Source organism: Myripristis murdjan, chromosome 4 (assembly GCF_902150065.1).
Source record: "Myripristis murdjan chromosome 4, fMyrMur1.1, whole genome shotgun sequence".
NCBI classification, from domain to species: Eukaryota; Metazoa; Chordata; class Actinopteri; order Holocentriformes; family Holocentridae; genus Myripristis; species Myripristis murdjan.
The window spans coordinates 20,862,157-20,876,970 of record NC_043983.1 but is presented as its reverse complement, the minus strand read 5'-3'; the positions used below and the strand labels follow the sequence as shown (position 1 = coordinate 20,876,970).

Sequence of the window (14,814 nt, the reverse complement as noted above, 5' to 3'; positions counted from 1 at the left end):
AGATGAGGTCTAAATTATAAACAAAGACTTGGGCTAATGGACAATATCCTATCCCTCAAACCTGAGAGAAAACAGAAAGGCTGTGCTCAGTTTTGTGCCACACTCAGAGTGAAAGTTAGAAGGTGGATCATTTTTCCTATATAGTGGTGATCAACTCAAGATGTTGCAGTAGATGGATTATTGCACTTCCTTTTCTGTGCAATATGGCCTGTAACAGTAAGTGGTAGTGGAGTGGGTTAAATGAGACCCCACCTAAGTGACATTTATTTGTATTTTGCATGATTTAGTAAGTCTGAAAGCAAAGGGTTTTCATTAGACTTAGTGTTGTTTTTTTAATTAGTTTATTTATTTTTCTAATTTTTGGTTTGAGTTATGTTCATGACTCTACCTGAGTCACTTGAACTTGTATATTATTATCTAGATCATCCAGGCAACTTTTGTGATCATATCTCCATTTATTGCAGCATGGCCTTGCTGTGCAGTGACATGACAGCATCTGAGGTTATGAAATTAAAGGTAGACTAGCTTTCAACTGTATATGTATTTTAAATTCTTTCCATTTCTTTTTAAAAAAATATATTGTATAGTTATTTTATGTAATCTGACACTATTAATGCTAAATTACTGATTTATTTTATCAGTTTTATTTGAGGCAAAATGAGAAGGAATGCCCTCCTTTACAGCTGTCTCGCTCAGCTGATGCAAATCTGTAGATGATCAACAACTCATCATCTACAGACCAAAAGGGACAAAAAAGAGAGTACTTTGATTTCAGAATGTTAACTTGCATCAATACCATAATCTACTGACTTATTCACTGTTTACACATTTCTGTACCCAGAGGTTATTGTTTAAATTTCCTCCTTGTCTCACTTTCTATCTTTTTCATTAAGCTGTAGGCTATAATTATTTTTACTGTTGTTTTGAAAAACTCATATTTGTTCAAGACAAACAAAACCAAAACTTTTGCTTTTTGTTAAAAGCAAAGCTGAATGTTCCAGTTTCCCAGTTGTTCCTGAAAAATGTATTTTTTTTTCTTTCTCCATTTTTTTTTTTTTTTAATTAAAGTCCTGTAGTTGATAATAGTCAGAATGAATATGAATACAGTGAAGGGATAAAGGTTGTTCCTCATAACCCTTTCATACGATGAGGAAATCAATAGAAGTTTCCCATTTCTTGAACTACGTATTCATGATGGTGTGTAATGGAGAGGTGATCATAGTGATTTAGCTGATCATTTAAAATCATTTATCTTCAGGCAGAGATGTAAATAGCAAGCTTCTGGGCGGTACACATCGTAATGGCAAACCAGTCCTGCCATCTACACCACCTTCGCTATGACACCATGACAGTTATCTTTCCCCTCTGCTATGCAATTGATCATTAATTTGCTCTTAATATTGAAAATGGCATGCTCTGTCTAGATCCCAGGGCCATTCATTGACATCCGATACCCTCAGCGAAATAGACCATGAGGGGTCAGCAGTGTTTCATTGTTGTGGACCGCAACACACTCCACAGACCTGATCTGTAAACACAATTTGTCAAGTCAGCCTCCGTTTTGAATATTAATTTCAATATTATTTTCAATTCATAAATCAAGGCAGTGTGTGTGTGAAAGAGAGATAGTTTAGGGACATCCAGCACATTTAGTGTGAGCCAAACTGTACATTTTGGATCATGGGAAAACCCAACATGACAGCTGCCGCCCAAATTTCAATATACTGCACATGCCAGGGTGCACAAGCATCAGCTGGGTAATAACTGGGTAATAAGTCCAATATCTAAATGCTTTATGTTGACATAATCAACTTTGGGTTGTCCTACGTTTTCATATGGAAATGAGAAAATGTCTGAAATTACTTTTTGTGCAGAAATTAAGGGAGGACACTTCAAAAGCTGCTGTTACTATGGGGAGATGAAAAAAACAATAATGAAGACAATAAACAAACAATAAACAACAAATCAGAGCGCTGCTGCATGAGAATATATGTGAACAATCCCAGTTTTGCTGTGGCTGTAAATATGATAATTATTGCAACAGCAGTATATCCAAATGTCCTTGATCATCACAGCAAAATATTTTGCATTTTTATTTCATTTTTGATTCATGTTTTACAGAGATAACTTTGATTTTCATTTCTTTATTAGGAGCATATCCTGGCACAATTTTGAAGGGATAATTCTTCATATATTTGAAGAACAGGATAAGGTCCATATCTGGCTCATTATGGAAGCTTTAGGCAAACATAAAGAAACAGTGTACAGTCTTAAACTCCCACTCCCCAAATGGGCAAATATACTGCAAATTCTAATTCAAATATTCCACGGTTTAAATAACTTGAAAGGCTGTGATGACGCATACTGATCTGTGAAATCTTTTCCAAATGTCTCCTTTATGAAACTTAGGATCAGAGGAATTCATTAAAGAAATGTGGGTGGCATAGGCAATATGAGACTGAAGCATTCCAATAGCAATCCACCGAGAGTCTCTGCCAAACTGAACGGTTTCCAAATCTGAAATCTGCACCACTCACTGGAACACACCCACAGTCCCTAATTATATGGGCCCCGTTCCTACAGATCCAAGTGCGAACCTCTCCTTTGAATTTTCAAAGTTACAGTTATTTGTTTCAACAACACAATTGGCGTGCATGTCAGAGAGGAGCTCCATCGCTACAGAGCAAGTCTTAGTGTATGCAGCACTGCCCCGCAGAGTGCAGAGGCTTTCCTTGAGCTAACTCCTCAGCTACAACAAAGGGCCTCTATTATCTTGTGCCCCCAGACCTCAGACCTTGCAACGTCTCTGCTCCAGTAGCCGTTCCCTCAGGCATGTATCGCTGTGGTGTATGTGTATTGTGCTGGCAGACATTGGTATAACTCATGCACATTATGCACCGTGAATAAAGCCAGCCTTGTTATGAACCTTGTTACTGTCATTGATATAATGTGAGCCCTGAACCCCATGTGCCACATGCATTGCAGTCTGGTTGAGTTGATGATTGATATACATTTCCAGCGATTAAAATCCTCAGATGTGCACTAAACCAATATTTTAAAATTATTATTAAATATTTTTTTTTATCTACTAATCAAGCACTTAAGTATTTGGCAAATCTGTAATACATAATACATCGTGTGCTATTAATTAATACACATTTTGAGATGTTTTCAGTTGTGAAGCACAAAAATGGATAATGCCAACAGACAGCACATCTTATTACCTGTATCGCAATGGCCTGTTGTTGTGAGCCATTTGATTTACAGCATTACACTGCATGGTGATAACTTTGACTAAATGAAATGAGTGAGGGGACAGGGAAGAGGAGGAGGCGGACGAAGATGAAGACAATATGAAGACCTGGGTAGGAAGGCACCCACTGGGAGAAGTTACTTAAAGATCTTGATTTTTTTCTATCATAATCTTTATTTTGACAGCGGTCATTAGTTGGCAAAATTACAAAAAGAAAAAAAAAAGTTTAATCTTTTCTCAATGGTAAAATGGCTGAAGGTCTGTATGGCTCATATTTATTTCAGTGATAAAGATCCAGGCCAAATCATTTACATATAGCCATTTATTCCCAATAGGAAAAAAAAAAAATTATCCAAGACAATTTATGTTGAGGCTGAAGTTTCCATAAAGAAGGTTCACATATAGGAACATCAGCCCCTCATCAATAGACAAGAAGACTAACACAACCTTCAGGGCAGAGGACATCTTCAAAGTTGAATTGAAGAGAGAAATAGCTTCTCATTGTCAATAAATGCTACAATGTGCACTTGACTCTTTCTGTATTGGCAGCTGAGATATTGTGGGCATCATTTACACTTCTCATCTGTCATGAAGTGGCTTCAGGCTCAGACACACAAGGGAGATCAAACAGCAGTATATTCCATCATAAAATAATTGATTTACAAACAACCAAACTATAAGCAAGAAGATTGTGGTATGTGGCATCAGTGGTGTCAGGAGGTGCACAGATGTGTGTGAGTGAAAGTAGTGTGGTGAATGTTGTTAGTGTAAACTGTGTAAAAAAAAAGTGTAAAAAACCACCAAAGCAAACCAAATCTGACAAAAGAATGGACAAAAACGGACCAGGCAGGAGAGAGGCAATGGGACGCCCCAGAGCAGGTAAACCCAGGTGTGCCTTATCTCCCTGCTGACCCTCCACTCTGTCAGCCTCGGAGAGAAACACAAGACAACCAGCAGCAAACAGAGTGGGGGAATCACATACCAAATACACAGAAGCCTCTTAGAATAACAAACTGTGTGTGCTGAGTTACTTCACCTGACAAAAATCTACATTCACCAACTCCAAAGATACAAGACTGATGAATATTGCCACTATTATTACCTCTACTACTACGTTTAACAGTAATAATGACAATAAGAATGAGAAGTAATTATCCCGTGTGATATTAAATTATTAGTGTCATGTATCAGTCAAGGTATTTGTTAATAAATAAAGGAGTTCAGAAATTGTATACTGATTTTGTTCATGATTGGATTTACACCTTTTTTTCCCCGTGTAAAATGGATAATGATCAGTGTAGCGCTCTTAAAATGTTCATTGCATTCGTTACAGTGTAATATGTTATCCAGCGCATTCAAAAGAACGTACACTGATTTTACTCAGAATGGGATTTATACCTTTTCACCATGTAATTACTAAATCAACCTCACAATGCCTTTTGGTTTGTAGGAGCGCATGAATAAATTATGGCATGCACGTCCAGCAGTTCTTCCCTTTCATTCCCCTAACAGTGGCTAAAAGAAACCCTTTGATAGAAACAAGGAGGCATCCCCATGTAATTATATTTGATCATGTTTGCATATGTCACTCCCACAGTCTCTGTCACGCTCTTTGATTTGGATGCTCCTGGGAACTCCTTCCTAATCCAGAAGTTGATGCCTCAACCCCTTTCTCCTTTTTCCAGCGGAGGGAAAGAAACGGATGAATTGGAGGAGCAGAATCAGACATCCTGTCTCATTTATCTGGAAGAGAGAGATAAGTGTACATTCCGCCTCTTTCAGGGAACGCACATTAACCATGCCTTGGAGGGAGCACTGGGTGTGGGGAAAGGGAGGGGGAGGAAGTGTCTGCCTGCTGTAAGCGCACAGCCTTCACTCACTTCGAAAACTGTGAAAATGTCCCCTTCACACCCTCACCAGCTCGCCCCAGCTTCAACGCCATGCGAGCAGTGAGAAAATGCCTTCAATGGTGTAGCATGGTCAGAAGTGTGACATGCTGTGTTATCCAGAGGTATGGGACTGACAAGTCTACAACGTGTTAACTTGTGTCCTACAGTAACTTGTGACCCTGACCTTATTACAAAAGTCTGGAGGAGAAAACCCACACACAAGTTTCCAAGCATACTGAAATTCACTTCCACATTCGCTAGAATTACATCAAAGTTGACTGGAAAAATGACAAAACTGCAATTTATGCAACAAAAGAAACTATTTATTTGGGATATGCATTGCCAGTACAAATTAAGAGACCATAAAACCTACACCTTTTAGCTATTTTTCTCCACAGAAAACAGGTTTTGAATTGGAATTAAAAAGACAATAGTTTTTCATTTGATACCTTTTTACATATGCAGAGATCTTAAAAGTTAAAACCTGTCAAGAAAAAGGCTCCACGATTTCACTCTGAAATCCTTATAAAAAAGAAGTAACATTCAAAACACTGCAGTACGTTATTTTATTGAAGAACAAAAGACATGCAACAAATAAAACATTTTATGTTTTACAAATTGTTAAGTTTCTTTTTCTTTTTATGTCTCTTTTCCTTTTATATTCAAAAACTAAAAGCATCATTACATGAAGCTTCGATAATATTTGACAGGCAATGTGAAAAGTAGAGTTAAGCCTTTTTTGAGGGGTGCAAAAACAATCCTTCTGTTTTGCGGCATGGCTAGTGCTGTCAGTTCAATCAACTTTTTTCAAGAAGTCGGGATTGAGACGAGTGTATCACTTCTGTGGTCTTCGACTTTAATGCGGCGCAGGTGAACCGAGAGAGAACCACTCTGACCAATCGCAAGTCCAGAGTTGGTTTCTTACTGTAATAATCACACAATGGTTTCCCTCCACTCTGTAACTCTGACACATCTATGTTTTCATTCATGTATAATAAATACAAATGCACTGAGTAAAAAAAAAAAGAAAGAAAGAAAAAAGAACGCAGTGGTTTTCAGTCTGTGGTGAACTCAATGCTGTAACTATTTTGTATATTAGCTGGGATCAGACTGAAGCTGTAAGGATTCAGTTAAGCTGAAAAAACAAAGCCACAGGGCGATGTTAACACTAACTTTTCACGTCACCTTCATCGGGACAGTAGCCATTTTAAAGGCTCGAGTCGATGGTCTGACAGTACAAAACACCAGAGAGAATTTTTTTTCCCCCCAAAATAATTTGGGACCCCCATATGCTTGTTTTTAAAGACATTAAGCTGCATTAAAATGAATACTGTCCAAATTCAAAGATGCAAAACAAGAGTAAAGGTGCATATCTACATATATAGAGCATTCTTGGGCTAATTCACATATAATGGTAGCATAAAAAATAAAACAGTCCTGTAACCAAGCAAAAGAATATCAAAATGAAGAACAAGGAGGAAAAAAAAAACTGATAGGAGTTATTCACAACATGGAGACATAAAAATATATCCAAACATCATCTGGATCTGTGTGCCTTCAGGGTATTTGTTTGAATTTAATTTCTATAAACTGTATTCCAACGGCATGTTTTTGTTTTGTTTTTTTGGCTTTGAGTACAGAGTCGAGCATTTTGAGATGCTCACTAGTATCATAGATAATAAAATCCTACAAAAAAAGAGGAAAAACAAAATATTGATAAAGCTGATCCCAATGTAGATAATGAAAATTCTGCCATTTTTTTGGTATCAAAGTATGGTAAATGCTGCTATCTCAAGAGGACTATTGTAATAATGTCAGACCAAATACTATACTGTACATACAACAAAGGTCACAAATGTAGTTTCACATTTTGGATTGTTTTATCGTTATGAATGTGGCTTTTTCAGTGTGTTATTTTAGAGAAAAAAAAAAGGTCCCTTGAATGTTGAAAGGATGAACACCCTAATTATTTCAGCACCAAATGAAAACTGAATGCAAATTCAGAACAAAGACATGCAATGTGTTAAATCTCTACAACGTGGTTCCTTTAAATCATAATTAAGATTAAGAATAAGATTGAGATATTTATTTTTTTGCCCACAAGTGGATTTGGTTACCAGCAGTATTTGGCTACATTGATCGCATTGATGCACACTGACAATGAGTGATAATGTACTGTATGTACACTATTTGTTCAATATATGAGTATTATATTTAAGTCTTACTAAAGATTCTCCTCTGTATTATTTTCTCTTTGACATATACAAATGTTACCCTTCGAATGCAATCATTAGGTGTTATTGTGCTTTAATACATACTGACGTGTCATAATTGTTGCTGATGTAGTCGTCGATTTAGTGTTTCTGGTCAAATTTTCAATTTTTACGGTTTGAGTCAATTTTCTCCAGATGCTGTAAATATATCAAACCATAGCTTAAGAAAAGGGAGTTGATCCCAGCCTGTCCTTCATGCTGGGACCCAACCCCCCCTTTTTGTGAGTTTGCTATATTGTTTGCTTACAGACTGCAGATCAAACACGATTCTCCATACTACAGTACTGTGTATGTACAGGATACATACTACTCTGGCAATAAAATATAAAATGCCTTATATGTCAATGTCTGTTGCAAAAGTTCTGAATACAAACTGTGTAAAATGAGGGTGGGTAGTAAGTGACTAATATGGTCGGTACACAGCTAACAGAAAATGTTATTTCACAAAGTCTGGCATGAAAAATGTGAGAAGTCATGACATAAAAAAGCAAAATGTAGCATTATCAAAATTCACCTCCAGGGTTGAACTTTGGCACTGTATAGATAAACAAACAAAACAAAGAGACAAACAAACCAAAACCTGTGAGCACAGTCATAAAAGTTTTGACAGAGGCAAAATGAAAGGGCATGGGCTGGTATAAATTTCAGTAATTACAAAAATTCCTAAGAGGAAAAAGTGAAGCGTTTCAAATAATTTCCGTCTGTTGTTGTTGTTGTTGTTGTTGTTGTTTCTTCTGTTCTTGTTTTTGATAGAGGTAGTGTGAAAGCATTTTCAATTTACAAGACATGGGCCAATATACTGCTAATGGTGTGCCTACTGTGTAATACACTGTAAGAGAAATACAAAGAGGCAACATGGACGTCATGTGGAAACTGTACAAACTGTAAAGTGTGGCTATGAGTCCCCTACACAGGCTGCTAACGGTGTCACGGTGGTCCACATAGGAAAAGTGGAAATTTGTCCATAATGGTGAGAGCGTCATCCTAGACCCCACCCCCCCCTCCCCGACCCCAGATGTCTCCTGCTTTGTGACCGCGTACGTCACGTCCAGTCCTGACGGGGCTGGGGGGATGGGGGGATGTGGTACTGTAGCGGCGGAGGTGGTAGTGGAGGAGGAGGAAGATGGAGGATGGGGAGGGGGGATCAGTTGGAGGTGTCAGAGTGAACGCTTCCAGGTCCTTCTGTAGGTGAAGTCACTGATGAGGGGGTTGGAGCATCCTGCCAGCCACCGTTTGCCTGAGAGAAAAGAGGAGAGACAGGAGGAGGATTGAGTCCAACGCAGTCACATTCATTACTTGTGCAGCTGGGTCATCCATAACATGGCAACATCGAGGTGCAATGCATGGAGGTCCCGAGGGCAAGGTATGCTGTGAGCGCTGCATGTAATGCAACATTATACCCTCAGCTATTCAACGTGGAGTCAACCACAGCCTTGAGCCAAATCTGGATCGGAGGAAACGTGAACCCTCCTCAAATTAGAGATAATGTTTCAGAGCACAACTGACATAAAAATTCATGTTTTTAACCAAGCAGAAATAAACAGCAGTCATGTTGCACTACCTCGCCATGCACTGTACACTCAAATTCATATAATGAAGAAAGAAAAAAAAAAAAAAAGAGTCTGTAAAAGAGTTGAGTCTTAAGGTAAATGCCTGTCACTTTGAATAATATGTGTTATGATGAAATTGTTAGAAAAGGCCTATGAAGCAAAACAAGCCTAATTAATGGCATACAGTAATTAATGACATTAAAGATTGGAATTAACATACAATGAGAGCTATGGGAGCCCTTTCCAGTGGCAGGAACAGGCTTGTTAAAGAGCATTTGGGATATTAATAGTAAATTTCATGCCATCAGGAAAAACTGGAAATGGTCCTCGACAGCCTTTCATTTCAAAGGCTGTTATTTAAAGCAGCAGACAGTCTGTAATCAGAAATGGAGGGGTCAGATCGTAGAATGTCTGACTTTGGTGTCACTCTGCCTATTTCAAAACTGTAATTACTGCTGTAATCGACCACAACACGCATTATGTATCTGCTCAGTCATTATCAAGCATATGAAGCGTTTTTTTCATCATTTCAGATGGGGCATTTTCATGAAGTCTCTCATCCTTTCTTCATCTGCTCGTCTGCATTATCAGTCTTCATATGTCTCTGCAATATGCATACGACTTTTTGTGCTTTCTTGGATCCTGGGGTGTGAATATACTTAATAACAGCAATTAAATACTGCGAGAGCAAATATATGAGATTAATAAATGACAAAAAAATACCACTCCTTTTCAAAACTATTTTAGCTAACACAGTGGAAGCACCCAATATCAATCAAAGAACAGGAGAAAAGGCAAGTGAAGAGCCAAATTTTTTAACTTAGTAGTCCTAGCTACATAAATCATGGGAAAACAGCTTGGCAGACAGATCTCCTGCTCTTACATTATGCATTGCATGGGTATAAAAGTGAATAAAACAGCATATTGTGGCACTGTAAGATGTGGTAGAGCAAGCAGGCGTCCAAGGAGAACCATATCTGTGAGGTCAAAGGACTGAGCGAGAACAGGGCCTGAATACGTTACGGGCCTCTCAGGGTTATCACAGCTGGCTGTGGGATGCGCTCAGAGCAGCCAGGAAGGCTATTTGAATACACATACATGTTTTTATACAGGAGACATTTCATCTGATTATCATATGGCCATTGAGGCACGACGACGACAGCAGAGGAACCCAGCCGCGGCTGTGACCGTCCTCGTCCTCTCACCACGGCTCGCTGTCAGGGCCATTAGTGTGGCAGGAACATGATCTGAGCAATGCGCTTGGATTGCTGTCCCAAGTCCACACTCTGCTCTCCTTGTGTCTGTCTTATCGATTTTCCCCTTTACGACACGGCTTGTCGCTGTGAATTTCCCTGCTGTTTGCAGCCGCCAGCTAGCAACCCCACCCCCCTCAACAACCCCCACTTCTATACACACTCACACACACACCCAAATGCTCCCGCAAAATAAGACAGTACACACACACACGCACACAAACAAACTCGAGGGTAACACACACTCCTACAGCACATAAGCAGTTTTTCTAGGGGCTGGAGGTTTTATTTTTAGTGGGACTGCGGCTGTGTCCCAGGAGGCTTCAATGGAAGCTTCTGGCCCAGGGCTGCTAATCAGGGTCAGGTGGTCAGAGGGGTTTTGAAGCGCGATGCAGGAGGTGTCACCTGTTTGTGCAGTTCCCTCACGGCTGGCCGTGCGTGGCTGCAGGTGCTGCGCCAGAACTGATCGGACATGACAGGCTCAGACGGCGGCTCCGCATGAGTGTGGCTGGCCCCACGCCTGCGTACGCTGGGCAGCGCGCTGCCCATGGCATGACCGATACAGAGGCAATCAACTAGGTGACCACGGTGCTGAGACAAGTCCTACTAAGTGGCATTCCAAGCCCTATGGCTTTAAAATAATTGGTAGGGGGAGAAAGCAAGCAAAAAAAAAAAAAAATCTTTTCCTTACATTGATGCCCTGCGGACTGTACATCTGGTTGGCTGTGAGTCCGTCACTGTATCCGCCTGTCTGACTGATAACATGGCGAAGGGTATCCACCTGAAACATTCAGAAACAACAAAGCAAGGTCAGACTCGACACAAGAAACACAAGAGAAAACAGAGAGCGCACACGACATGAACAGTACAGTGCCGTGCAAATGCAGCACATTTTAAAAGTTCAAGTTCAAGTTCAAGTTCAAGTTTATTTAAAGCCCAAGATCACTGCTTACAGTCTCAAAGGGCTTTACATGCCCACAAGTTTACAACAAGCAAAACAGGACGACACCCCCTGACTTAATTCTCAGGTAAAACAGGGAAAAAATATGAACACAGAAAGAATAACCATTTGTGTCACTGTAGAAACACCACTAACACATAATTATGTTGTAGTAAAGGTCAAACAGCACTCTTTGGGTTGCACTTGAGAGTGGGTATAAAGTCCGAGGCTGAAGAGACACTGTGCTGAGCACAGGCCTTGACTGGGACGTGAGCCGGGTCTGCCCCTGTGATATCTGCTGCACTGCTCAGGGCCCTACCTGTGACTGCACGTTGGCTCCCACCTGAGCCCCCTGGTATGAGTCCCCATTGAGAGACTGCACGTTCATGAACAAGTCCCCGGAGTTTGACATGTTAAAAGAGCCAGCAGAACCTGAAAGGAGAGAGGAAGCACTGGAATCACAGAGAGAAAGAGGGCAAGCAGAGTAAGCTACTCGGCCCATCCAGGGAGGAGAGCGTCATGCAGAGGTTAGCTGGCAGGCAGGCAGCAGGCCAGTCAGATGAGAGCAGAGCTAACTCACACGGCATGGGGTGTGTGTCTGAAATATTTGTTTCTACCATCAGCAACATTCAGCAAGTGATTTATCACTGCCATGTTAATGCTGTTAAGAAGTTACTCATGACCAAACAACAAGAAACCAGCAAAAAAGAAAGACTTAAGAGAGAGAGTTAGATGTCAGGGCAGCAGAAAATGTAGTGATATATATTTGGCATAGGTACATGAAAAATGAAATGGCGATACATGAAGAATTAATGTTAACAGAGAAGAAGTCAAAAGAGCAGTAAGCATAGGGAGACTTGGCATAGGGCTCAGGTTGGCTAATTTCTGACAAAACCTTGTAGAGGCTGTATCACTGCACTTGTTAAGCCCTATAAGGAATTACCCACTCAATTATATTCAGGATAAATTACAAGGTAACAGCCACATTTCTTCTTTCTTAAGCATCACCATGATTTTACTCCAAATGTGTAAAACAGCAGCGTAATACCCTTGAACCAGACATATTATATCTAAACACAACATTTACTTGATTGTGGAAATGCACAGTTGCATGTCTATGAATCAAGCAGAGCCGATGACCTTCAGTCTCACCTGCAGAGTTTGGAGTTGAGGGTGAATTCGCTTGGCTTCCGTGTGAGGACGCATTAGCTGCATTCACAGCAGTTCTCGCAGCGTACATGTTGGCTTCTTCTTGGAACTTGCCGATGTTCTTCTTGTATCTGATTCTTTTATTTCCGAACCAGTTGGAAACCTGAGCGAACAAACAACGGACCACAGAGTATATTATTTATAATGCCCACAAAACATGCAAAGCTTCACCATATTTCAAGGCGAGCAGACAGAGAAATCATAGAGTCTTTAGCTTGCCCGGCCTTAATGGCATGACTAACGCTGCAGAGAGCCTCTGAGGCTGTCAGAGGTGGGTAGGAGCTACATAGACTGGTGCTGTGAATCCACATTAGTGCCAGGATGGAATGATTGCCAATAACAGTCTCATTATGTCACTATGACTGCAGCTATCATCAGAACTCACGCAAGCACCAATCAGTCAACATCCGCTAACACCCATTACTGCTAATGGACTCCCAGATGAAGCTGGGGGGGTAATCCCAGCGCTAATGATAAACAACATTAAAATGAAAACCGAATCAATCCTACAAAGTTTCCAATACACAGAGTAGGTAAACATTTCCCTTTATTACGACCAGGAAACAGACACTCTACAAATCATTCAGCCCCTGAGTAGGTTCAACAATCATGCCCAGATGCATCCTCACATCATTTTGTATAAATTAATGAAACCAGTTGAGAAAACAATCCATTCCCAAATGATGGATTCAAAACACAGACTGCTGTTTACCTTGGTGTTGTCATTGCCCTCTTTATATCAACTGTTACAGGAATTAAACAACGGGTGCTAGAACCCATGGATGAAAAAATAACCAAACCAAAAAAAAAAAAAAAAAAGGTACATATACTTTTCTTGTCAGCAGTTCTGACACAAACATATAAATGTTCAGATGTTGGGTAAGCTGGAAAAGGATTTTTAGTCATTTATAGCTGCACTGCATGTCTGAATTGACTGTGGCCAGCTGATGGCTCTGTTAATAACTCTCATGTGCTGCACACTGACTAGCCACTTGAGTTTTATATAGGCAGTGAGGCATTGGCCCATATCTCTGTATAGCAAAGGCTGTGGAAGCTTTATATACCCATCTTTCTGCTTAGAAATCACTGTCATGGTGTCTTAAGATGGTAATGTATAATGGATTTTACAAAGACTTTTGATAATAAAAAATATTTGCTTTATTTTATGATAAAAATAGAGGAATTATTATTCGTGGATTTCTATGTTATCTGCACAGATAACTTGGGAAGTTAATGTAAATGTACAAATGTGCTATTTTGTGGACTGGAAGTAAATTTGGTCCCCTATCTGAGCAGATAAGAACTTGAATATAGTAGCAATGCTGTCTCTGTTTCCTGTTTCTTCAGTAGATAGGAATAGTCACCGGTCAAAAATAGCTTTGTCTGGTTTGATTTACATGACTATAAACTCATGACATGGCATATTTCTACTACAAACCCTTTGTTGTCGCAATAAAAAGGTGCTGCTAAAAGATTAGAGGAGCTGTCTGACTTCATAACAGTCAGAAAATACTTAGAAACATAACATTACTTGCCAAGAAGCTCAGAGCTCTTTCAGCTTGTGTTCACATTACAAATCCCTATCTGGTCACTGTGGTGTGTGCATTAACCTTCCTACAGGTGGGGGGCACTGTTCTGTGATGTACCTGGGAGACGGTGATGGCGCACTTCTTTGCCAGTTCCTCTTTAGCCTCCTCGCTGGGGTACGGGTTGCTGAGGTGCGAGTAGAAATACTCATTTAGGATCTCTGTTGCTTGCTTGTTGAAGTTTCGTCTTTTCCGTCTGCAAAAAGAGAACAGAAACAGTCATGTTTATGTCAATCATAACAACATACATATAATCAGAGTGAACGATACTCTAATTTCAACACAGAGACTAAATGTGTCAGATTAAATCACACATAAAGCTGCAGTCTAACAAAAGTGCACAATGGCACAAAAACAATGCTGGAGTGTTTGTTCCAGTGTGAAATATTGCTGGTATTGATTTGTTAGGGTTTACAAATTAAAATGAACCCCGCAAAAGCCCCATGCACAACAGTGTTTGGAAAAAAAAAAAAAAAAAAAAAAAAAGCGAAATTTCATATGCTGATGCCCATGAGTTGACTGACCCCTCCATCTCCCGGCACCTATCAGGTTATGTCTGCATGTGCCACATCTCAAGAGGGCTTTACATAAGCTGGAGGGGAACCCTGTAAAATCTCTTTCCATGTATCCACTGGTGAGGAGATTTGTGCAGAAATCTCTGTCCCACACTCTAAAAGCCTGCTTGAGAATATGTAAATGTGCACAGCATGGGCTCCAGCAGCCAGTAGATTAATCAGTGGAGCTGAGCATGGCAGTGCCTCTCAACCAGTGAAAGCTTTTCCCTTCCCCTTCTTTCCCCTTCCTTTCCCTTCCCTTCCCCTCACTGCACCACCACAATCATTTGCAAAAGAATAGATAGGG

At 40.1% G+C, this 14,814-nt stretch overlaps 1 protein-coding gene across 2 annotated transcripts in view; it reads right to left on the bottom strand.

Annotated features, from left to right (window-relative positions):
* Positions 1-5,443: 5,443 nt before the first annotated feature.
* Positions 5,444-14,814, bottom strand: part of LOC115358310 (pre-B-cell leukemia transcription factor 1) — a 53,958-nt gene continuing 44,587 nt past the window's right edge. The window contains exons 5-9 of one of the 2 annotated variants that reach the window (XM_030050223.1): positions 14,014-14,149; positions 12,311-12,470; positions 11,478-11,590; positions 10,910-10,999; positions 5,444-8,652 (exon numbers count right to left, since the gene is read on the bottom strand). In XM_030050223.1, coding sequence (XP_029906083.1) covers positions 8,560-8,652; positions 10,910-10,999; positions 11,478-11,590; positions 12,311-12,470; positions 14,014-14,149 — 592 coding nt within the window. In that variant the 3' untranslated portion in view covers positions 5,444-8,559. The remainder of the gene's footprint in view (positions 8,653-10,909; positions 11,000-11,477; positions 11,591-12,310; positions 12,471-14,013; positions 14,150-14,814) is intronic. The other variant, XM_030050224.1, reaches the window with a different exon arrangement.